Source organism: Chiloscyllium punctatum, chromosome 38, assembly GCF_047496795.1.
Source record: "Chiloscyllium punctatum isolate Juve2018m chromosome 38, sChiPun1.3, whole genome shotgun sequence".
Classification (NCBI taxonomy): Eukaryota; Metazoa; Chordata; class Chondrichthyes; order Orectolobiformes; family Hemiscylliidae; genus Chiloscyllium; species Chiloscyllium punctatum.
The window spans coordinates 24,149,130-24,175,028 of NC_092776.1; the positions used below are offsets into that span (position 1 = coordinate 24,149,130).

At 37.9% G+C, this 25,899-nt stretch overlaps 1 protein-coding gene across 6 annotated transcripts in view; it reads right to left on the minus strand.

The window, feature by feature from the left end:
* Nucleotides 1–25,899, minus strand: part of nhlrc2 (NHL repeat containing 2) — a 93,267-nt gene that overhangs the window by 66,061 nt on the left and 1,307 nt on the right. For 2 of the 6 annotated variants that reach the window (XM_072557376.1, XM_072557375.1), the window contains exons 2-3: nt 12,472–12,624; nt 3,942–4,397 (exon numbers count right to left, since the gene is read on the minus strand). In XM_072557376.1, coding sequence (XP_072413477.1) covers nt 3,942–4,397; nt 12,472–12,624 — 609 coding nt within the window. Of the gene's footprint in view, nt 1–3,941; nt 4,398–12,471; nt 12,625–20,966; nt 21,114–21,518; nt 21,655–25,899 lie in introns of all 6 variants that reach the window. The other 4 variants (XM_072557379.1, XM_072557380.1, XM_072557377.1 and 1 more) reach the window with 4 other exon arrangements.

Genomic DNA, 25,899 nt, shown 5'->3' on the forward strand with positions numbered 1-25,899 from the left:
GCTAAGAGGCTGCAGGGTGATTTGGATAGACCGGCTGAGTAGGCAAATACTTGACAAATGCAATATAATGTGGATAAATATGAGGTTATCTAGTTTGGTTGCAAAAATAGGAAAACAGATTATTAGCTGAGTTGTGGCAGTTTAGGAATAGATAACGTACAACAAGACTTGGTGTCATGGTGAACAGTCAGTGAAGGTTGGCAGACAGGTGCAGCAGGCAGTGAGGGAAGCTAATGGTATGAGGGCTTTCATAGCAAGAGGATTTGAGTATCAGAGTAAGGATATCTTGCTACAGTTATACAGGGCCTTGGTAAGGTCACACCTTGAGTATTGTGTATAGTTTTGGTCTCCTAGTCTCAGTCTTGCCAATGAGAGAGTCCAGCAAAGGTTCACCAGACTGATTTCCTGGATAAAACAAGGTAAAAACAATGACTGCAGATGCTGGAAACCAGATTCTGGATTAGTGGTGCTGGAAGAGCACAGCAGTTCAGGCAAGGGCTGACATATAAGACTGGATCAACTAGGCTTGTATTTGTTGGAATTTAGGAGAATGAGGGGGAATTAATACAAACACATAAAATCCTGATGGGACTGGGCAGGCTAGATGTGGGAAGAATGACCCCGATGTTGGGGAAGTCCAGATCTAGAGGTCACAGTCTAAGAATAAGGGGTAGGCCATTCAAGACTGAGATAAGGAAGAATTTCTTCACTCAGACAGTGAAACTGTTGGGGCCAGTTCATTAGGTATATTCAAGAGGGAGCTGGATGTGGCCCTTGCAGCTAAAGGGATCCAAGGGTATGGGGAGAGGGCGGGAATGGGATATTGAGATTGCAGATCAACCATGATTATATATTGAATAGTGCTGCAGGCTCAAAAAGGCTGAATGGCCTACTCCTGCACCTTTTTTTTATGTTTCCAAAGGCAGATAATTCCCCTGGCCCTGATGGCTTGCATCCAAGGATCCTAAAAGAATGTAATTTCCCAAAAATCCTTGGATTTTGGAGAAGTACCAGAGGAATGGAAAACTGTTAATGTGACACGCTGATTGAAAAAGGGAAGGAGGTAAAAAGTGGGTAACTACAAGCTGATTAACCTAACATCTATTGTTATAAAAGTATTGGAATATATTATTAAGGAAGTAGTAGCAGAAAATTTGGAAAATCATAATCTAATCAAGCAGAGTTAGCATGGCTTCATGAAAGGAAATCATATCTTATTCGAGTTTTACCGAGGAGGTCTTAACCTGGGTGCACAGAGAAGAACCAGCAGATGCGTCGTATTTGGCCTTCCAGAAGACATTTGAAAAGTACCTCACAACACGTTAAGTCTTAAAGACCTGTGGTGTTGATGGTAGTAAATTGAATGGACAGAGAATTGGCTCATGGACAGCAAGTGGTGATAAAGAATTATTTTTCAGGTTGGCGATCTATGACCACTGGGGTTCCACAGGGATCAGAGATTGGACCGCAACTGTTTACAATATATATTAATGACTTGGAGGAAGGAAGTGAATGTACCAAAGCCAAATTTGCATATGATCACAACTATATATCACTATAGGTACATCAGGACATCATGGTGGCTCAGTGGTTAGTACTGCTGCCTCAGTGTTAGGGATTCGGGGTTGATTGCTTCCATGGCTGACTGTCAGTGTGGATTTGCACATTCTCTCTGTGTCTGTGTGGGTTTCCGCTAGATGCTCCTGTTTCCTCTCACAGAGGTGTGGGTTAGGTGGATTTACTCTGATTAAATTGTCCCAATATCCAGGAATATGCGTGTTAGATGGATTAGACCTTGTAAATGCAAGTTTACAGGGACTGGGGAGAGGTGCAGGAGGCATTGTCTGGGTGGCTACTCTTTGGAGGCTCAATGCAGACTCGATGGGCGAAATGGTCTCTTTCCACACTGTTCTTTGATTCTGCAGGTGCAGCAGGTAATCAGGAAGGCAAATGGAATGTTTGCCCTTATTTTAAAGGGATTGTAGTATAGTCTTACTACAACTTTAAAATTGGGTTTGGTCCCCTTATTTAAAGACTGATATTTAATTGGAGGCAGTTCAGAGATGGTACACCAGAATGGTGTACTAGGCTTGTATTTGTTGGAATTTAGGAGAATGAGGGGGAATTAATAGAAACACAAAATCCTGATGGGACTGGGCAGGCTAGATGTGGGAAGAATGACCCTGATGTTGGGGAAGTCCAGAACTAGAGGTCACAGTCTAAGAATAAGGGGTAGGCCATTCAAGACTGAGATAAGGAGTCTTATCTGGTACAAAGGGAGTGTCTCATGAGCAAAGATTAAACAGGTTGGGACTCTACTCACTGGAGTTGAGAAAAATGAGAGGTGATCTCATTGAAATCTATAGGATTTGTACGGGGCTAGATAGGATAAATACTGAGAGGATCTTTTACCTCATGGGAGCATCTAGGATCAGAGAACATAGTCTCAGATTAAAGGTGTGCCAATTTAAGACTGACAGGAGAGGAACTTCTTCTTTCAGAGGGCTGAGTGACATTGAAACTCCTTGCCACAGAGAGCTGAGAGCCAAGTCCTTGTGTATATTTAGCGGCAAGATAGACAGGGGCAGGAACATGAATGTGAGGAATGTCAGTTTAGCCAACATTTAGTCCTGCTCCTATTTGTTCTAGTTTATGGTCTTACAAAGGATAATAAAGAGCATCCCTCACAAATGCCAATAGTCCTCTTCAATCGACACCACAAAAACCAATGATCGAGTCATTATTGCTGTTTGTTGGTGCTTGTTGTGTGCAAAATGGCTGCCACCTTTTCCATCTTATAACAGTCACTATACTAAAAATCTACTGTTGATTGGATAAGGTTTTGAGATATCCAACAATGGTGGAATGTAACTTTTTTGTGCTAAAAAGTCAAATTATTTTCAGATATAGGGTACATTTTTGATTGTTAAATCAACATTTGTTCATATAACTTTAAAAATGCTTTGCATAAGCACTCATCATATTTTAAAATGGAGCAGCTTTACATTAATTCGCAAGATCATTCTTAAAATAGCTGAGAAGATGCATTTTTGAAATAAATAAGTATTCTTTATTGAGCTTAAATTTATCCAACCCTAATCAGCCTTATTATGATTGTTCAGTGCCCTTTCTGTTATAGGATTGTGTAAACCAAATCACAATTCTTTTTATTATTTTGATTTAGGTGTAACTTTACTACCAGGGAGAAAATTGTTATGCAATCATTGTCATTATGGCACAGGAGGCACTTCAGCCTAGTGAGATTGTGCTGACTCAATCCAATCATTCCCACCCTCTTGTTTTGTTCTTATAGCCATCCAAGCTAATTTCCCTCAAGGGCCCATTCAATTTCCTTTTGAAATTACTCATCATCTCTACTTCCACACCCTTGCAGGCAGTTAGTATCCAAATTTAGTTGCTTGCTGTATGAAATAATCTGCCAGAAATATGTCATGAAGATATACTAATTACTTGGCAGTGATTATTACTCAAAATTGATTGTGCTCTTACTGCACTTAATACAGAACCTCAAATTACAACCTGTACAATTACAGTTTGTTAAGCTAACATTTTAATTCCGTCCAGGCAGCCCTGGGCCTATAAAAATGGCAGCATAACAAATCTGTTTATCAAGATCCAAAAGACCACAAATGGTAAAAGTCTAAACTGAACACTCATAATGCACAGCAGGTTAACCAGCATTAAAGATAAGTTGAGACACTTCCTAAGTAAATCTTCATAGCTTGTTTAAATTGCTTCAGTAATATTTCTCATATTTCTAGAATTTCTCAATGTAGACACATCTCTTCTGTATTGCCAATTGGAAAGTCTATGAGTTAACTGTATAGTTTATAAACTATAAATAGCTTTGTTGGATCCTGTTAATTGATAAAAGATATTTTTTGTTACAAATGCAAGAATCCAAAAGGAAAAGCTCTTACCTCCAATTGCATGAAGAATTTCACCATTCTTTTCGGTCACCAGAATTCTATGATGGCCAGAGTCAGCAATTGCTAGTCTACCTGTGGCATTGTCTACTGCAATTTTACCTGGAAAAAGCAATGACGAAGGTGGCAAAGAATCTTTGTATAATTTCAGTTTGATGGCATGATCCATAATTTCTCCTTTATCTTTGTAGTACTTCAAAGTCACTGAAATCAAGGTAAAAAGTTTTTCCTTGTGCCCTTCTCCAATCAGAGTGAACAGAATATTTCCTCGTGGACCTAGAATCACTAGTGTTGGCCAACATGTCACCTCAAGCTCTTGCCACAGTTTTGCATCAGCATCATTCACAACTGGATGGGTAATATTATAACGAAGGACAGCATTTTGAATGTTCTTAAGAACCTTTTCATTTGGGAACTTTGCTGAGTGAACACCAACAATTACCAGGCCATCTGAAATGAAAGAATTAATACAAAATAAAATCTGATGAACTACCAGAGAAAAGCTCTGAAGATAAATGATTACTGTACAATGAACACTAACAAGAAATTTCATGGCAATCAAGTAATCTACACCACATGAGAATATAAGTGTAAACTTTAAACAAAAATAATCACCAAGACAGAAAAATTATATGCCCAACATACTGCAATATAAAACTGCTTTCACACCGAAGCTGCAGTATGCTGAAAGCTATGAAATATGTAATTTTACAGCTCCTTTACTTTACATTCTGTAATTTTCATCATTAAAAGTGCTCTTCTCTTCTTTTAGGAGAAGGCAGTTAGACAAGCAGTCTGTTGTTTTTGAGATAAACCTTAATACTGGATGTTTATCATTTATGATTTTAGCAAAGTTTGTCTCTAGAAATAATTCACACACACACTATTGAAATTGAGAAAATACTTGTGTATTGCATGTTGTGTTTCTCTAAGACGTATCAACTTATCTATTTAGCTTCAAAATACGATTTCCAAGTACTATATAAAATTGTTCTCAAATTTTGTATTGTCTCAATGCTGTTTTACTTATACCAATATAAATGAATATGACAATATGTTCATTTTAGTTAAGCTTGCTATGTGCAAATTGGTAAGCTTTTAAGTACTTAAACAGCTGCAAAATACTTTGAGATATCCTGAACATGTGAAAAGATATTGTAAAATGCATTTCTTGTTTTGCTACCTGAACCAGGATGCCTAACATTTGTGCTACGTACTCATGTAAATAGTATCATTAATTCCATTTCATCTCTGGTGGCTGATTATATTTGAGGAAAATAGAAATATAGGAAGAAGAGTAGGCTATTTAGTACGACTGTGGCTGATTGAACACTTCAATGCCTTTTACCCACCCTGTCCCCATAATTCTATATGCCATTGCTCATAAGTAATCTATCAATCTCCACAGTAAATGTATTGAGAGCTTCATGAGCCCTCTGTGACTAGGGGAAATATCTGCCTGCATCCAACCTCTAAATCCCCAAGCATTTTGTATGTTTCAATAAGATCACCTTTCATTCTTCAAAATTTTAGAGAATGCACAGTTATTTTGCCCAATCTCACTCTACGCAGGATAGTCCCGAAATCTTGAAACAAATCTGCTGAAACTTTGCAGCACTCCTTTGTGGTAGTAAGATCCCGGAAATAAGTAACTCCACCTCTTGACTCACCAAAGCCCTTCCATCATCTACAAGTCACAAGTCAGGAGTGTGATGAAATACTTCCCACTTGCCTGAAAGAGTACAGCTCCAACAACACTCAAGAAGCTTAATACCATCCAGGAAAAAGCTACCTGCTCGATTGAGACTACATCCACTCTCTCCACCCACAAGGTTCAGTAGCAGCAGTGTGTACCATTTACCAGATGCACATCAGAAATTCACCCAAGAGTCCTGAGACAGGTCCTGTAAACCCATGACTACTCCCATCTAGAAGGACAAGGGCAACACACATGTGGGAACACCATCACTTGCATGTTCCCCTCCAAGGTATTCACTACCCTGACTTGAATGGATAGCAAAATTCCTTCAGTATCGTAGAGTCAAAATTGTGGGTCTACCTATAGCACATGGACTGCAGCAGTTCACCTTCTCAAGGGCAACAAATGCTGACCCAGCCAGCATGCCTACAGCTTATGAATAAATAAAAAATGAGAACAAAACTGCACACAGTAGTCCAGGTATTAATTAAGATTCTATACATCTAACGCAATAACTTCCGTACTCCTATAGTCAAATCTTTGTGTAGTTAAGGCTAACGTTCTATTAGCCTTCTTAATATCTTGCTGCACCTGCATGTTAGCCGTCATTATCTTATGTAGATGTGAAAAGAGACCTAAGTGTCCTTGCCATAAGTTATGAGTCTGGAAGGCAGATACAATGTAGGCCAGATAAAGAAGTGAATTTAGCAAGGTAAAATGCAATATATTTGAATGCAAGGAGCCTGAGGTAGAAGAGCGACGAGCTGAGGACATAGATATGCACATATATTATGACATCATAGCTATGACCAGGACTTGGCTGAAAGATGGGATGGATTGGCACCCTAATATTCTTGGTTAGAGGGCATTCAGGCAAGACAGAGGGATTAGAAGTGAAGGAAGGAATTAATAAAAGCAATGACAAGGACTTTTTTATCTTGGAAAGATCAACAAGTTAAGTCAAAATGAAGCAATGAACTGCAGATGCTGGAGAACTGAAACAAAAGCAGAAATTGCTGGAAAAACTAGGCAGTCTAGCAGCATCTGTAGTGAAAAAGCAGAGTTAATGTTTTGCAGATACTGCTAGAACTGCTGAATTTCTCCAGCAATTTCTGTTATTATATCAAATGGAGCCATTTGAGTAGAAGTAAAAAGCACAAAAGAGACAAACACATTGTTGGATTATGTTATTCACTCCCTAAACAATCAGGAAGAGACAGAGGATCAAATATGTAAGCAAATTTTAGAGAACAGGAAGAATAATAAGGCAATAAAGTAGATTTTAATAACCAAAAATTAACTGGGCTAAGAATATGAGCAGGAATAGGCCATTCAACCCTTCAAGCCTGCCCCATCATTCTATAAGATCATGGCTGGTTTGCCCAAGCTCTTAACCCCGCTCTTATGCCAGTGCCATATAATTCTTAATTCCTCAATATTTTTTAAAAAATCTAACTCTGGTTTAAATACTTTTAGTGATGTAGTCTCCACAACTTTGAGTTAGAGAATTCCAGATAATTCACTATCATTGGGGGCAGGGGTGGGGGTTGGTGTGGTGGGGGGGGGAATTCCTTTGCATTTTGGTTTAATAAGTAACATAATTCTCTAAATAAATCTCATAGTTCAAGATTCCTGCATGAGTGGAAACATCCTCTCTACTTCTATCCTGTCAAGCTCACAGAGCCTTTTATGTTACAATAAGATCACCCCTCATATTTCTTAAGCTTAATGAATAAAGGCTAAGCCTGTTTAACCCTCCACACAAAAGAAAATCAACCTCTTGAATCTATTTTTACTGCCTCTAATGCAAGTATATCCCTTTCAGGACCATGTTTTACATGGCACTCCAGGTACAGCCACATCAACACCCTGTACCGTGTCACAACACTTTCCTATTTTCAAACTCCAACCTGTTGCAATAAGAGGCAAAATTCAATTTGCCTTCTTCAATACATGCTGTACATTAGATTAGATTACTTACAGTGTGGAAACAGGCCCTTCGGCCCAACAAGTCCACACCGACCCGCCGAAGCGCAACCCACCCAGACCCAGTCCCCCACATTTCCCCCTTCACCTAACACTACGGACAATTTAACCTGGCCAATCCACCTAACCTGCAGGTCCCTGGACTATGGGAGGAAACACGCAGACACGGGGAGAACGTGCAAACTCCACACAGAGAGCCACCCGAGACGGGAATTGAACCCGGGCCTCCGGCGCTGTAATGCTAACATTTTGTGTTTCATGCACAAGAACACAGAGATGCCCCATGCTGCACTTTTTTTGGAGTATCTCTCAACTTAAACAATAGTCTGCCTTCTGCTACATCCTGCCAAAGTGCATGGCCAAATACTTTTCCATATTAAACTCTATGTGCGAAGTTTTTGCTCACTCACTCAACCTATCTATATCTCATTGCAGATTCTTTAATTCCTTATCACAAAATGCCCTCCCACCTATTGTTACACCATCATCCAATTTGGATATACTACAACTTTACCCCTTCCTTCAAATTGCTAACATAGATAGGAAATAATGAAGGCTTAAGGACAGATCCTGTGGCACTTCTAGTTACTTCTTTCCAATCTGAAAAAAAGGCCTATTAATTATGATTCTTTGTCTTCTGTGTTAACCAATAGTCAATCCATGCTAATACATTACCCCCTATACCACACAATCCTTTTTTTTAAAATGTGACTCTGATCAAATGCCTTCTGGAAATCCAAATAAAAGGGTAAACGTACTTTATCAATTCTGCTTGTGTGCTTAAAAAACTGTGCTGAATTTGTCTAACATGTTTTGTCTTTCATAAAACTATGTTGATTGTTTGATTGTATTAAGCTTTTCTAAACAGCCTATTTGTTCCTTGATAATGACTCCACCAATTTCCCAACCAGAGATATGAGGCTCTCTGGCCTATAGTTTCCTGTTTTTTCTTCAACCTCTCCCTTCTTGAACAGAGCGGTTACATAACCAGTTTCCCTTTTGGAATCCAGTGAGAATATCTCTACCAGTACTTCCACCAATCTGCAGCAAGTACATTTATAACCTATGCATGCAGGCCATTACGTCCTGAAGACTTGTCCACTTTAAGTGCCATTAGTTAATCAAATACTTTACCCGTTGTGATAGAACAGTTCCTTCCATTAGTATCTTGCTTATCTGGCATCCTTGGAATATTTCCAGTGTTCCCCATTGTGGAAACTGATGTAAAATATTGGTTAAAATTGTCTGCCACTTCTCTGTCCACTGTTAGAAATTCCCAAGTCACATCCTCTAAGGGTACACATTCACATTAGCTACATGTTATGCCTTATGAAGTCTATTAAATGTCTATCGTTGCTCATCTGCTGACCATCCCCCAGTCTATCTTCCAGTCTGCTTCAGACATCTCTTTACACCTCCTACCACTGTGATTTTTGTAATTTAGTCTGATGGCACTGGTCTAGATTTGAATGACTTTCTTTAGAATTGAATTTGAAGTTCTACCATGTTATGATCTGTATCCTCTCGAAGATCATTAACTATGAGATCGCTGATGAATCCTACCTCACTACACATTACTAGATCGAAAACAACTTGCTGCTGGGTAAGTTCTGCAACATGCTCAACTAAGAAATAATCACTGATGCACATTATAAATTCATCTTCTACGTTGCTCTTGTTATCTGATTTGTCCAGTCAATATGCAGATTGAAATCACCCATGAGAAATGTGTTTGAAGAATTTTGAAGAACATCATGTGTAACACACTGACACCACTGTCAAAATTTTGAACTTTGACAGACTATAAGTGGAGAGTCATCGAAGAAGGTGTTCTCATTGCTCATGTGAAGTAGAATGATGTGTGTAAATTAACAGAGTAAGAGGTATGTAAACACGCTCATGTACCTGATGATCTGTATGGTCTCATTCAAATTGTAATATGTCATTCAAATACTTACTGTATTTTTTTTTGTATTCTTGTGATTCCTATGTCAAACAAACACTAAAAAAGCAAATAATAAAACACAAGATTGGAGCCAAGATTGTGTAATCCCATCCAGTCAGATAACAGAGGAGGGGTGTTAAAAGAAATTGGTTTGGTTAAACACATCAAAATTTGTAGACTGCTCAAGAAAGATGACAAAGGATAGTTTAAAATATTCACCCAGATATGGTGATTAGAATTTTGATCAGTCAGTGGGATAGCATTTAGAAATGATAATTTGGGAGAAAATTAACAATCGGTGGAAAAATGTGGAAGCAATCAGGGAAAGTCACATTGATTTTGTATGGTCTACATAGACTTTCCAGAGGCACTTGATAAAGGGTCACAGAACAGGCATGTCAGCAAAGTTAGAACTCTTGGAATAAAAGGCACAATGGCAGTTTGAATATGGAACTGAAGGAATGACAGGTAACAGTAGTAAATGGTTGCTTTTCAGATGAAGGAAGATGTACAAATGGATTCCACAGTGGTCAGAGATAGGACCTTTTTTTGATACATATTAATAACATAGACTTGGGAGATTCAATTTTTGCCATATTGACTTAACAAGTTTGCATATGGCTAGAGCGTATGGTGCCATAATCTACATGCTAGAATACAAATATGAAAAATTATGATTTCCTATTGTCAAAGGAAAACACCAGAGAAAGGAACACACAGCAGGTCACCTCCACATCAGCAAATGACAACTTAAAATGCCAATCACAGCATGTGGGCAGTAGATATGAATCATTTGCAATGATGCAAAGCTAATGAAAGACTTTGGTGCAGAAGGTGTAATGTCAAAATTTTCAGATGACATAAAATGTGAAAGTATTGAGAGCTGTGAGGGGATAGCAATACATTTCAAGAGGTCATAACCAGTTTAAAGGAAGAGGCAGACATACAGATAAATTTTACTGCAGACAAGTATTAAGAGTTTCATTTTGATCCGAAAACCATGAGGAGGTAATACAAAATAAACAGTACAATTCTAAAGGAAATGCAGGAGTTGACAACCGTGGAGTGAATACGTATAAATAATTAATAGTGGCAGGGCAGGTTGGAAAAGAACTTAATAAAGCAAACAGGATATTATGCTTCATAAGTTGGGATATAGAGTACAAAAGCAAAGATAAAGTGCTGGTTTGGCCTCAATTGAAGTAATGTAATTCTCAGAAATCACACTTGAAAAGGGCACAAAGGCATTAGAAAAGTTTAATAAACAATGAGTCCAGGTCATTGGGCTCTTTAGTCATATGGAGAGAAATTGGTACTGTTTTACTTGGACAAGAGATGGTCAGGAGGAGATTTCACAATGGCATTTAAAATCATGAGGGCGTCTGAACAGATAGAAAATACTCCAATAATGGAAGAGTCTAGAATTAGAGGACAGCAATTTGAAGTGACTGGTGAAAAAAAAACACATGAAGATCTTTTCATGTAGTAAGTGGTCGGGATTTACAATGTATTGCCTGATAATGTGATCGAAGACTTTAAGCAAATTACCTGAAGGGAAAGGATTTGCAAGGCCATGGAGTAAAAGCTGGGGCGTGAGTATGAGAGTTGCTCTTGTAGATAATCATAATGGATACAATGGTCTCCTTCTGTGCTATACTAATTCCATGATTCTATGGTTAAATAGAAATAAATATATTTCATAACCTCAGGAAAACAAATAACTGATTTGTTCTAAGTGTTGACAAAAGCATAAATAGAACTACTGCAGAGAACAAAGTAAAGGTTGCAATGCTTCGCCATACATTATTTTGGGTACTGAAAACAACTCAATTAAATCTTTTGATAGAAATAGACATAATCATAAGCTGCAGTGATGCAACCTGTCTGAGTAGATTAAAAACAAAGCAGCTGATGAAATTGAAAATGAAATCACGCAAAGGATTTTGTACCAAAGTCACATATACTGAGCATTCTTTCAGTAAATGACAACTTCGTTCATAAGAAACATTGGATCTTAAGACCATTGCAGATTACGGTCTAATATTTTAGATAAGATTAGATTCCCTACAGTGTGGAAACAGGCCTTTCGGCCCAACAAGTCCACAGCGACCCTCTGAAGAGTAACCCTCTGAAAAGTGCCGAGGAAATTTTGAATTAAAATCAGTAAGACTGGAGAAATTTCCACAACAACACATTATTAGGAATCAACTACCCAAAAATGTCCAAATTCATTGCTAATGAAGGAATCCCAACTCTTCCAAAATTTGGTCTGTCAAATTTTGTTCCATTGTACTACCATGAAGCACTTTGAGATGTTGAAGGTGGTATATCAATACAAGCTATTGTTGTGTAGTAAGTCCAGTGAAAATAAGAATCTGATATAATGACAACGGGGGCCCAAACATATTTTTTGCATATACAAACTTGAGATTTATTTGAATTTAATAACTAACTGTATCATTAATTTTTTTATACTTAAAGTGACAGATATAGAAAGCAGCCTTTATTTAACAAACTTTTTCGATACAGCTATAAGAAGAAAAATGATCAACAAAGAATGCCAGTGTCACTTAATAGGCTCAATTCAATTCAATTCAATTCAATCAAGCACAAGATATGTTCATAAATAGTAAAAGTAATCCACTTAAAGTAAATTCCACTTAAACTGTGGACAAACAAGTCATAAAAGCTATAAAAAATGAAAATCATCATATATTGGCCCTATTAATGTTTTGTGCTGTACATTACCCAAAGGTTTTCATTTGCTCACAAATATTATGGATAGACACTAACGTGGGTGAGTAGCTTCTAAAGAAAAATGCTTCAAGCAATACGACATATTTAGTTGATAAGGATTTCCAGCCTTTCCCATTTAAATTTGTTGTTACTGATACCTTTATCAGAGTACTTCTCTTCTAGAGCATGAAGGTCTGGCAGCAAGTGCATGCAGTTGATGCAACAGTAAGTGAAGAAATCCAATATCACTACTTTACCACAAAGGTCTTTGTGTAGGAGGAGAGAAGTTTCAGTGTTCACCCATTCCAGACCTGCAAGTAAAGAAATATCAAAAGGGACTATTTACATTTGCTGACACTGAAAATACTCAGTAAGGTGACGGAATTAACAAAACATTACTTAGACCAGTCAGGGGTCCAAGTCTTAAAATACTACAACCAGACTTTTATCAAAGCTGAGGTTGTTGATTGTCCTGCTGCTAGGTCTGATGGCAGAACCAGAGACCACGAAAACAGATAGCGTGAACCTGGGCAATATTTCACCAGTAGCAGGCAATTAAGAGGTTGCCACTGAGACTGTTGTACAATTGATGATTACATCTGCCTGTTAAAACTGGCAAACCAGTTACAGGTCTTAAAGCTAGGCAACACAACTGATAATGGGGGCTGTGAGAGTCAGTGCAGAGGTTGCAGGACAAAGAAGAGGGTATTGATTCACACTCAAAGCCTTGGCAAGTTTTTAAAATAATTTGAATGTGCCAAAGCCAGGCACATGCAGCCAGGAGCCATAGTGGGGTAGTGGAGAGTACATAAAGGAATACCTCATCGAAGGACTCTACTTTCAGTTTGATGGGGGTGCTGCTGCTAGGAAATCTATGGTGGCAGACAGATAATGAGCTCCACTCCTATTACCTTCCCCTTGCCAATTTACCAGGTCTGCTGCCTACTGGTCCACCAGCAGAGGCCTGGTAAAATGCAGACCCTTAGATTACAAAGGCAGCTGACATTGATTGAAAAGTCATGTTATTCCTTAAAAAAATTGTAAACATTCACAAGGTATAACATTATCCTGAAGGCAGAATCTTTCTGGAGTATTTTGCCCAATAGAAAGTAATCAAATTTTGATTTTTGATGTGGAATTAGCTTCAATATACTTTATACATGAATTATCAATTTGAATGAATTCACAAAATTAAGAGAATCAACACTTTCAGTTATTGGCATAATTGTTATGCCTTTGGCACAATGTCAATATATGACATTCATCAATATCAGAGGTTGCCCTGAAAATTTTTTTTTAAATTTACAGTTTTAAAATAATAAAAAATTAACATTTTATATAAATATCAAAACAATAGAGAAACACAGGTTCAGTTTTTCACCAGCAAAACTATATTTATGTATATATCATTCAATAACACTGTTCTCTTTACTTGGACTGAAGGGAACAGAAGCTATTTAGTTATGCTTATGAAAATTCCACATGTCCAACCCCAGCAACCCCATAACACTAATAGAGCTGAAGGATTCAAAATTTACCTCTCCTGCTTTATGAATGACATGCATGATTCTCAGCTTTATCTGGTCAGATCAGCTTTAGAAGGGGAGGCACGGTGACTCAGTGGTTAGCACTGCTGCCTCACAGCGCCAGAGACCCGGGTTAGATTCTGGCCTCGGGCGACCATCTGTGTGGAGTTTGCACATTCTCCCTGTGTCTGCGTGGGTTTCCACTGGGTGCCCTGGTTTCCTCCCACATTGTGGGCGACATGGTGGCACAGTGGTTAGCACTGCTGCCTCACAGCGCCAGAGACCCGGGTTCCATTCCCGCTTCAGGCGACTGACTGTGTGGAGTTTGCACATTCTCCCCATATCTGCGTGGGTTTCCTCCGGGTGCTCCGGTTTCCTCCCACAGTCCAAAAGATGTGCAGGTCAGGTGAATTGGCCATGCTAAATTGCCCATAGTGTTAGGTAAGGGGTAGATGTAGGGGTATGGGTGGGTTGCGCTTCGGCAGGGCGGTGTGGACTTGTTGGGCCGAAGGGCCTGTTTCCGCACTGTAAGTAATCTAATCTAATCTAATCTAATTCCAAAGGATGCGCAGGTCAGGTAACTGCCCATATAGTGTTAGGTAAATTTGTCAGGGGTAAAATGAGTCTGGGCGGATTACTCTTCGGAGGGTCAGTGTGGACTTGTTCGGGCAAAGAGCCTGTTTCCACACTGTAGGGAATCTAATCAAATCAGAATCCTTGTACTACACAACAAAATCCTCTTTCTACTCGAACATCATCCTATTTTTGTCTTATCTACAACATGAAAACAGCCCTGAATGAAGTTATCACATCTGACGGAGAGAGTAACCCTCTTTGATATCCTTAGTCTTTCCATGTGATTCAATGCAATTTATTATTCTATTTCCTTCAACATCTCTCCTGAACCAGAAACGTTTGATTAGGCTTACAAGCTTTCAATTATTTATTTTCATTGCCAATACATATACTGCTGAAACTAGGTATACTCAGACAAAATAGTTCAACTTATTTAATACGCAGTAGCTCTAGAATAAATATTAATCCAGATAGATAATCCTCTCCAGCTTCCAAAATAAGTTGGGATATCTACAATTTCTGGATGGCTATTCTTGGATTAAAATAGATTCTGATGATATTTCCATCAAACCCAGAACCTGGTATTGCAGGCAGATGGATGGGGAGAGAAATGCAGGTATAAATACATGCAACACCTTCAAATCAAAGCTTTAATGCAAACTATGTTTTGCTTACATGTAGAAATCATTTTAAAATTTCAGAACTAACTGCTGCAGAGCAGCAAACCCCAAGGTTTGGAGACACAAGTGAAAATGCTGCATTCCCAATGAAGGATTTGGAGAGAAGCAATCTACGGAATGGAGATAAGTAGCCATTTAGGGATGCGTGCAGGCACAACAAAATTAAGTTGCCATGACAGTAAGTACCATTTATGCAACTCCTGACAGGAAATGTCAGTACTGAAAGAAGTTTAATAATCTTAAACTTGTAGCAGCTCTCAAAATATCCTTTTTATTCTCACACTTATTTTTGTCTGATTAGAACTCTCTTCAGTATTCTGAGATAATAAAGCAGCCATACAAATTGTAGTTGTTTGAAAATAATCAGACAATGTAAGGGAGGCAAGCACACTTTTCAAATATGTACTGAATCAGGTATCAATATGTTGAATAAAATATACCTCTTACAATCACCGTCTCCACATCATCCTTATATGCTTTACAAGCTTATAATTAATATCTGATATTTTGCATTGGAGTTTCTAGATTAGCCTGCAATTCTGGCCATGATGTTCAATTTATTTCACTATTCACAGTTCTTCTTGCATCAACTCCAATAGCATTCTCATTTTCCATCACTAATTTTGTATGGACATTGGGATTTATAACAGGTCAACTGTACAGCTAGTTACTGCGAAGTCACCTCCTATCCTCCTTTATTTAGATCGGTGTCCCTCATTTAGCTTTCTCCATGTCAGCTCCTCCCCTTCTCCCAGCACTGCTCGTATCTTCTCCCTTTTCTTCCTCACCATCCTCCACATTGCTCTTGGTTTCTTGCCTCCATTCAAAACTATGCTTGCTGTGGCATCCACAGGAGTGCATATTTCATTTTCTTCCTTACATCCTCAATGACATTATGGCTGCTTCTGAACTTCTTAACTGTTAATGCTCTTTTTGAGTGACAATGCTGTATACTGCAAGTGGCAATTCCTGATTTTGCAAGAATTTCTACCCACAATATTTAATGGCTTCAATCACAGCTGAAGTATTAGTTGCGGTAGAGTCCAGAAGTTGTACCTGGAGATTCAACTGAGTTCAGAATGTACTCAGGATTTTTAGATGCCATTCCATATTTACAGCATATTATGAATGTGTCCAGTTACCACAATATTTCTTATAGTATTGGGGAGAAAATGTGGGAATAATAAAGACCAAATAGTACAATTATGAAATAATGCAAACTAATTTTGTTCCATAAGTGTGGATAGACACCACAGAATGATATCAGTTAATATATATGCTACAGAGCCAAATCTGCACAAAAGAATATTCAGCAGATCTTCATATGTGCACTTGCATGCAGGCTGCTAAAAATGTACTGCATATTTAAAAACATAACCTAAATGACATCTTAAAAATCAAATGTTGACTATCAGATATGAAACAGAAAATACTCAGAACATAACGTGGGACCTGTAAACGTCTAACAGTAGAAAGCACAGGATAACAATTCTAAAGTAGACAATAAAAACATGGAATCTGAAAAATATATGCATGCCTCTTGAAAGGTCTAAATAAAGCAAAGATTTGGAAAGACAGAGAAGAAAGAATATCAAATAAGAGTCAAATTTCTCCCACAGATAGACAGTTGATGGATATAATACAAACTAGCATTTTGAAAAACTGCATTAAGGTAACAGATGGTTAATGCATGAAGATAAACTTAATGAAGCAAAAATACATAAAGTCATAGAAATAGTTAAGTATTAGAAACTATTGGTAGTGAACAAACAATGAGAAATTTACACACAAATTTCTAAACTATCCATAATAAGGTAATGCATTAGAATGTGAATACCTATGAATGAATAATTCTTGGCTCACAGGAAACCAACTCTAACACATTTTCTTGAATTTTCAATTTGAGTTCTAATATAAATGAGTAATAACAATGAGAAGAGAAGACATTTATTATTATAAAACTTTTACACAGCAGCAGAGTTTTATTAGAAAGTGAACCATGATGCACAATCTACATGTTATGCATCAACTCTAATACATAGAACAAAATACAGGGCATAGACAATTCACACTCCATAAACAGAGCTTTAGACAGCTTTAATACAGAGCCAAGCAACAAGAGAAAACAGTTATTTTTAACTCATGCCCAAGCTAGTATTTCTGGTATGAATTAATAGCTGATTGACTAGGTTGATTTAATAGCAATATAAAAGTGAAAAAAATTACCAATTTAGAGGAATTCCATTTTCCAAATCTAGCATCAATACTCCTTTTGATTTGCTGCATATCAGTATTGTATAATCAGTTGGTAATGTACAATGCAGAAACTAAACAAATAATCTTACAGAAATACTACTCTTATGACTAGTTTTCTAGAATTTCTTTACTTCCAAAATAACAGTCCAAAAATATTATGGACCTGTTTGTGGGGCAAGAATAACAGCAAGGCAACCAACACTCATCATTTAACTGTGTAAACAAAACCGTGATGTTTGGATTACTTTAAATATTCAAGTGAGATAACATTAAATACTGTCTTATTTTTGAATTGCCATGTAATTGTTAAACTATTTGCACAATACACACAAAAGACTCATCAAAATACAGCTAGATTTTATGTTTAATTCAATTGCCTTATAAACAGCACATTATATAATAAATACATAATACATTATATAATAAATACATAATAAATACAGAAGAAAGACTAAATTCCACAGGTGAAATTAAATAGAGCCCCTATAATATTGTCACGAGTACTAGGAACTATTAGTGAACTCCTGCTTTCAAATTTAAGATTGTTCCATCCAAACTTCTCCCATTATAATGAATATTTTGCTGTGCAGGTATAAATATTAATAATTTCAAACACCAGTGATTCTGATAACGTGTGTTTGTCATCAGACTATGTTGTGCTTGACTTAAGATATTCTAAACCATAACTATCAATTCAATTTTGCTCATTTACCATGCAAGAATTTAGTTAAATTGATTTGAAAATGAAGTGATTTTCATATATTTGTAAATGCATATGTTGTAAACTCAAAAGTGTGATTAATTACAGCTAAGTAAAGCACAGACATAATTTCATCAAACTATCAACCACAACATTTGTAAAAGGCAATATAGGGTCTTACTCAAATCCAAAAAACCTATGAAGGCTATATTTAAGGAATTCAGAATTTTAAAATATATCTCTATAAATAATCAACATATTAGAAACAATCAGCACGAAACTGTGATGAGTTAAATTCAGATGACACAAATGGCAATTATGTTGAAACTGTCGACCATTCCTGTCAGGAAAAAACAGCAAATTCCATTGAGTGATGCCAGTGGCAAGGCAAAATTCTATACCAGAAACTCTGGATTACACAAACTTGTCATATGATTGTGCTGACCATTCAGAGCTGAGTTTGACCACACAAGAATGTGAAAACATGGGAGTGCTGGGCAAGTTACCATTTGACATTAGAGATTTTCCTGTGCAAGATGTGAAAGCCTGCAAGTCAAGTTAAATGTAAGAGAAAGTTACAAGTACTGTTAGATATAAAGTAATGTTGACACAACAAGTGAAAAACCATGACATAAAGTGAAAATCAGACCACATGCTGAGTGGGAGAGCCTCTCATTGTGAAAGACAAGATGATCATCTAGGAACACTACGACAAACAAATTTTCTCACCATGAGAAGGATGAGAACAGCTGCCGATCCTGTTGCTGAAATGTTGCTAACATAGTTCAAGGCAGCCTGAGCAGAGAACGTTCCCACTGCCAATACAATTCTCCAGAAAAATTGAGTCAGTGAGGTAAGAAAGCTGTCGTTCCTAGTAACGGATGGCTACATTGATTCAAGACAAGGCACAACATTGCCTTCTGTACAGTAACTGGTGAGTGAACAGTGGCAATTACAGCTGTTTGGCTCCACAATGGTCTTGAATAAGAACATATGAAGAGATATTTTTAATGCACTTGAAACTGGTCTTCTGCTAGACCACTCTGATGTTTCAAGGTTAAATGTAATCATGGAAACTGGGGTAAGGAATGCATCACTGCTTTGTCTGCAACATGTTTGGAATCAAAAAGCCACTAGTTTTTGTGATACAAAAAGTCTAAGGAGCTATATTGCTTCACAGATGTAATTTCTGACATTACCCATTCAGTACAAGGCAAACAAAAGGGCCTAAATGAACTTCAGCACTTTAAAGCAGTGAACTGGGTAAGTGGACAAGTGACATTAAGAAAAAAAAGGGGAAGATTACTATTACTTCAATTGTCATATACACCCCAACATTGTTGGCTTCAAGAAAAAAGAAGCTGGCATCCTTGCCACTCAACACCATGGCCAAGATCCAGCCATTACATCATAAGTGACTACAAACGTGAAAACCCACGACTCCAAGTATTGTGATCTCTCAGTTTATAAAGGCCATTGATAAAGAGTAAAATACAAATATTCCAGAAGCCACTTGCATGAAAGAGTATGGTGACCAAAACCATAATTGCTGAACATTTCGACCAAGCTTTATTGTCACATGTACTCAAATGTGTACAGTGAAAAGTTTATAAGTCACCATCTACGGTGCCATAGGTGCAAGGTACGAAGATACAGATTCTTCAGTTAAAGTAGAGAAATTAGAAAATAAAAAAATAAGAAGTTCAGAACAACAGTCTTTCCAACTTAGTTGAAGGGCTTATGCCCGAAACTTCAATTCGCCTGCTCCTCGGATGCTGCCTGACTTGCTGTGCTTTTCCAGCACCACACTCTCGACTCTGATCTCCAGCATCTGCAGTCCTCACTTTCTCCCAGTCTTTCCAACCTAGTCAACCTGGCACCTAACCTCCACTCAGCACCAAGCTTTGACTCCAGATCGCACCAAGCTTCACCTCTACACTTTTCTGGTTAGGAAACTACTCTAGGTTGGAAGTCCAGGCTGAGGCCATACAGTGCTAAAAGACTGCCACTCAAGGTCAGTGAGAGATGGCTATGCTGGACAGGAAACCATCACTATGGGCCAAAAGGATGCCTTGCCAGGTCTGCACTGAGGCCAAGAGACTGAATTAGAGTATGGACTGAGACATGGAGTTCAGGACATCGCCGAGAAGAGAGAGAAAGGAAAACAAAAGAGAGGGAAAAAAAAGTAAAAGAATGGACGGAGGGGACATGCTCCTGCTGAAGTGTTCTACTCCACTGCAATCTTGGTTGAGTTCAAGCAAGTTATTACACAAGAAGCTGTGAACGAGGAGCAGTAGGGTATAACCAATCAGTCTGATGAGATTTTATTTTGCTCACAAGAGACAGACTGACATGGAAGTACCTGAAGAGGCAACCACGGAAACCTAAAGATGTACAAAGCTGTAGACTGTGTAACAGAACTGGTAGACAATGCATTCATGGATGCACTATATCTTTAAGAAAGAAGCCCAATGACCCTGAAGAATCTGATCCACTGCTCTCCCACCTGTTTCTCTAGCTCATGTTACAAAGGCTATGGAGATGTTTCCGGGCTTCATGTTGCAGCACAAAAACATTTACATGGTGGACTGCATTCATCTCACCCAAGACAAAATGTCAAGCAGATAAAGATTATGGAGTTTTTCTGGAGCAAACTCTCAATTTTCAATTCAAAGCTCTGGGCTTTTACAAAGTCAGGCCATTGTAAGGTGTGAACAAATTAGGAAAAATATTCTGTCACATGTTTACTGCTTTATTGTGTTTTCAATTAGCATTTAACTCAACTGCTCTCTGAAATAGTTTAGCAAGCTACTCAATTCAAAGGCAATTGGGATTGGCAAATGTTGGTCTTGGCAGTGATGCCCATATCCCATTTAAGAAAAAAAAAGAAACTGAATATTGTTATTGATATATACCTTGTTTGTAGGAATATCAACTGACACAGAGATGCATTTCTTGAGTGACTGGGGCTTCCTCAGCTATCACGAATCTCTGCTTAACTCAAATTTGTGGGTGGATCTTCTGGGATTTGATTCATCAGGATTTTGATTTTACTGTGAATTCTAACAGTAAGAAAGTTACTCAATATACTTCTTAAGTTATTTTATTAGCAATTTCTGCATATTTTCCTAAGTTCAGCATATCTTGTATATACTTAGCATTGCTTCATGTACTTCAAAATGTCTTTAAGTGAAGTGTCAAAGAAGCATATTCGTTTAAACATAAAAGTCAAATATCGCTTCAGCTTCATACAATTAAGGTAACCACGAACAAGGTATACCTTCAATGCTAATTAATTTACTTATGAGCTCTATTGAGACTGGTAACAATTTAAAGAGAAATTTGAACCTCCAGCTATTAATTGCAAGAACAAACCCACAAGATTTCAAATCTTTAAACAAGGATTAAACGAAACAAGCATTAAATGAAACAAGCACTACTAACATAACACAATCATTTGCAATTACCTAAGTTCCAAATCCAGCAGATGTTCTTCAAACTTAACAGGATCTTGAGGGTTCATTTACTTCTCCTGTGCCCAAACTAAAGGATGCCACAGCTTTCAAGAATTCGCTTTGATTTCTCTATAGTGTTCCAATTATTCTGAAACCCAAGATATAGAGTCATACAGTACGGAAACAGACCCTTTGGTACAACTCACCCATGCCGACCAAATTTCCCAAACTAAATTTGTCCCACTTACCTGTGTTTGGCCCACATCCCTCTAAACCTTTCCCATTCACATACCTGTCCAAATGTTTTTAAATGTTGCAACTGTACCTGCATCTACCACTTCTTCTGGCAGATTGTTACATAAACAGACCACCCTCTGTGTGAAGAAGTTGTATTACCTTTGGCTAACTGAGCTTTTAGCTCTTCTTCAACCTTAAATTTGTAGACTGTCCTACTCAAGCATGAATTTTAATCACATGTGGCTGTTAAATTAGAATATCCATGACTCCCAATAGTCCTGTGATATGGTCCACCATTCCTGGCAGTTTTTTTCCCCTCCACGCTTGTAAGGTGGTGGAAAGAGAAGCCATTGCATATATTCTTTCAAAAAATATTTAATGACGTGCCGTGTAATACTCCAGTAAGGAAAGTTGAAAGTGAGGGATTGAAAGACCTACAAAAGTATGGGGGAATTAATTACTTTACACCTCTGATGGGAAGACTTTATTAGTAATCAAGACCTATTACTCCATTAACTGTACCATTAGTGTAAATTACTGATTCAATTACTAAAATGGTCAAATTGTTTCCTTTTAATTTGCTACAATTTAGAATAAAGGAGACTTTTACCAAGTTTATTTAATAAATTCAAATATAATTTAACTATAAACTAAATGCATTATTTAAACAAGTGGCAAAGCTGATTAGCAACTAAACTATATTCTGGAATAAACTAAATCCCTTGAATCCCAAACAAACACATTAACCTGGCAAACAAGATAATACATTTTTGCAGCAATTATATGTTTTTTAAAGAGAGACAAAAGGGGAAAAACTCCTGCATGCCAAGAGACCTAACAGAAAGGATAAAATGAAATGCTTTCCCATGGTTTCCTACCAACAAGGTGAAATACTGTCTACTGTACAGTGGTGGAAAGACCTTGGATTAGATTTCACTTCAAATGGAAATTCAGTTCAACTTTGGTCTTTGAATACATATAATAGCTCAGCTTTCACAGCTTATGAGATAGTCAGACACAAATATTTGAAACTTTCTCAGGTTCCAGGAAAACTTCATTGTGTGAGAGAGAGTGAGAGTGAGAGTGAGAGTGAGAGTGATATCTTTTCAGCTGTCCTACTTTAAGGTATCTTCTTACTTTTCTCAGGAGAGTTTTGCTTGCTGCAAGCTTTGGAAATCTGTTCCTTCCACTGACACAGCAACATGTTCTTGAAAACTGAAATTGCTAGTGTTGCTAGGTACCCATCAGCACGTAGGCCCCATTTCTTCCGAAACAAGTTTGTCCAGCAATTAAGCAATAGATCTTATACCTGGTCTCTCTTAAAGATTAATTATAATTGGCAGATGAGACATAGCTCACATGGCACATTTGACTTTCATTTCCAAAAACAAAGTGACTCGCTTTGGTAAAACATTTTAATTTAGATTGCCCTTATAGTTCGGTATTCTAGTTCCTTATAGTCCTTAAGCATAAATGTAGAAATCCCAACAGTTAAAAGAACAAAAGCTGAGATTTGTAGTGAATAGCCATATTTCAGATGAGAGAAACAAACAGTGGCGTTCCCTGGAGATGACCTTAGGACCACTGCTACTTTTCATATGACAAATAATAATGGTCAAGGGAGTCAGTTGTGATGTTCAGATCAGTTATGAGTCACAAAATTAGACCAGCTAATAAATCAGCTTAACATTTCCAGGATCAGTTGGCAGTTAAGTCTTGGTTACCTTACCCAAGTATCTGACACTTAATTCAACATTGGAGACTTTTACAGAGGGTCCATAGTACACAAATCAGTCCCTTAGAAGTTTAAATATTGTAGGCAATCAATGTATGTGCAAACATCATATCTTTACCAGGGTTCTGATGTGCAATACAAACATGTCCAGATTTCCATGCTCAGTACACTTGAAGATTTACGTTAATATACTTTTTTAAAAAGATAAATCATTGCTTGGATTTGAACTGGAAAATTATGTCCAATTTCAGGGGCTGCTTTCCTTAACAAAAGGTTGACAGGAGATTTAAAAGTGTGCAAATCACATGGCGTCAGAAACAATTGAGAGGGACATATTTCCCTTGGTGGAAAGACTAAGAACCAAAGAATACTGACTTAAGATAATTGACAAAAGAATCAAAGACAACATGAGGAAATAAGTTTTACAAAATAAATGAATTGGATGTCAACGGCACTGTTTGAGAGTGTATGTGGAGACTTTTATAAGGGAGTCTGATCATTGAAAAAAGGTAGGGCTATGCAAAGAAGGCAGAGTGTGAAGAACTGAACTGTTCTGGCAAAAAACTGAAACAGACACAACAGTCTATACAGCGTCCTTCCAAGTAATAAACATTCTACAATTTTAAGTGACGAAGAGGCTTGTCACGCACCAGACCAAACCCCCTCAAAATATATGAAGTTAGCCTAGATCCTAACTTTTTCTTATTTTAAAAGATAAGTGCCAGGCATTGCATTTCAGATGCAATTCAATTGGTCAAACTACCAGTCTTGAAGCAAAACACACTTCATTCATACACTATAGTTAAATACAACAAAAGAAAGAAGAAATTGGAATAATTTAATTGTATTGGAAAACTTAACAGAATAATGGATTATTTAACTACGAAACAGTAAGTGTTCCAATATAGTAAAATCCCATAACACACCCTAGGCAAAGGCAAATTCAGTAAAATAGATTATCTGACATGAAATTCTCCAGTTTAGGAGGAAAACATCAAAAGAAAACTGAGAGAAAGTAGCAGGGAAAGATGTACTGCAGCTTCCAAACCCAGCTACAAGACCCCAGCAACTGCTACTGAAGAACTAAAACTAAAAATACTGGTTCTGTAGGTGCTTGACCTACAGGTTGCTTCTATTGTTCCAATGTTTTTAAAAAGCCCAAGGCTTCACAAACCTTTTACTGTAGTGGCCAAATAGACTTATTGGCATCTCTAGCTCAACCTTTCTTCATTAAAGAAAAGGATGAAATTCACCTCTTCAAGCCATAGTATCTTTACAGGCTATACAACATGATATTCAGACCGCACGTTGACTCGGCTGGCTTTGACAAAAATAATGGATATATTCACTAGAGGTAAGAACAATTATCAGAGTAAAAAGAATATGGCAGGAGATAAGATTAGAAATGTTAGACAGAGTGAGTGAGGGGACTACAAATTCCAAGGAACCACCGAATACTTTGGAGCCTCCAAACCTGGATAGTGACTGTCCATCTTCAGATTCTGCAATTATACCTTTACACTGGGCCTTCTCAAAGGTGATACACTCTGATGACATTTTTCTTCATCAGATATCTGACTTTAATTATGGCATACAGTGTCTGTTTATGAAGTGGATGAGTACTCAAAACCTCTTCCAAGAATTGCCTGTATTTATTGTGCACCTGAACAAGGTTCGAGGTGTGGTTGCATCACACTTGAATGCTCCCTCAGTGGGGTAAAGTTGTTATAGGGAGCAAGAATGGGAACCTCTGTCACTTAAGTTTTAGCAAATGGCGGAGGGAAGGGCTTGGAGTTTAGGGTATTCAGCAATATTTCCCCATGCACAACTGCTCCAAGGTTCCGTGGACAGCACTCAATGTACTTATTATGGCATTGATGGAAGTCACTACTGCACACACATCTCAGAGATCTATGCAGCTGGAAATAAGATTAGAGGGAATGCTGGGGTCTAGGCTTGGGAAAATGTTTGATGGAGGAAAAGTGGCCTAGATGACACCAGCACAATTAGTTGTTAGGGGGTCTGTCCAATATGCAACCAAAGCCAAAGCCAGAGTCTCAAGACCAGACTCAAGGCCATCCAGAGGCTCAGAGAGCCAATAGTTCATGGGGGTGGCACAATGGCTCACACTGCTGCCTCACAGCACCAGGGTCACAGGTTCAAATGCAGCCTTGGGCAATTGTCTGTGTGGAGTTTGCACATTCTCCCAGTTTCTGTGTGGGTTTCCTCCCACAGTCCAAAGATGTGTAGGTCAGGTGAATTGGCCACGTTCAATTGCCCATAGTGCCATAGTCAGAGGGAAATCGGTTTGGGTGGGTTACTGTTCGGAGGGTTGGTGTGGACTTGTTGGGCCAAAGGGCCTGTTTCCACACTGTAGGGAATCTATTCTAATCATGTTGCTTTCATTTTGGCAATGACTCA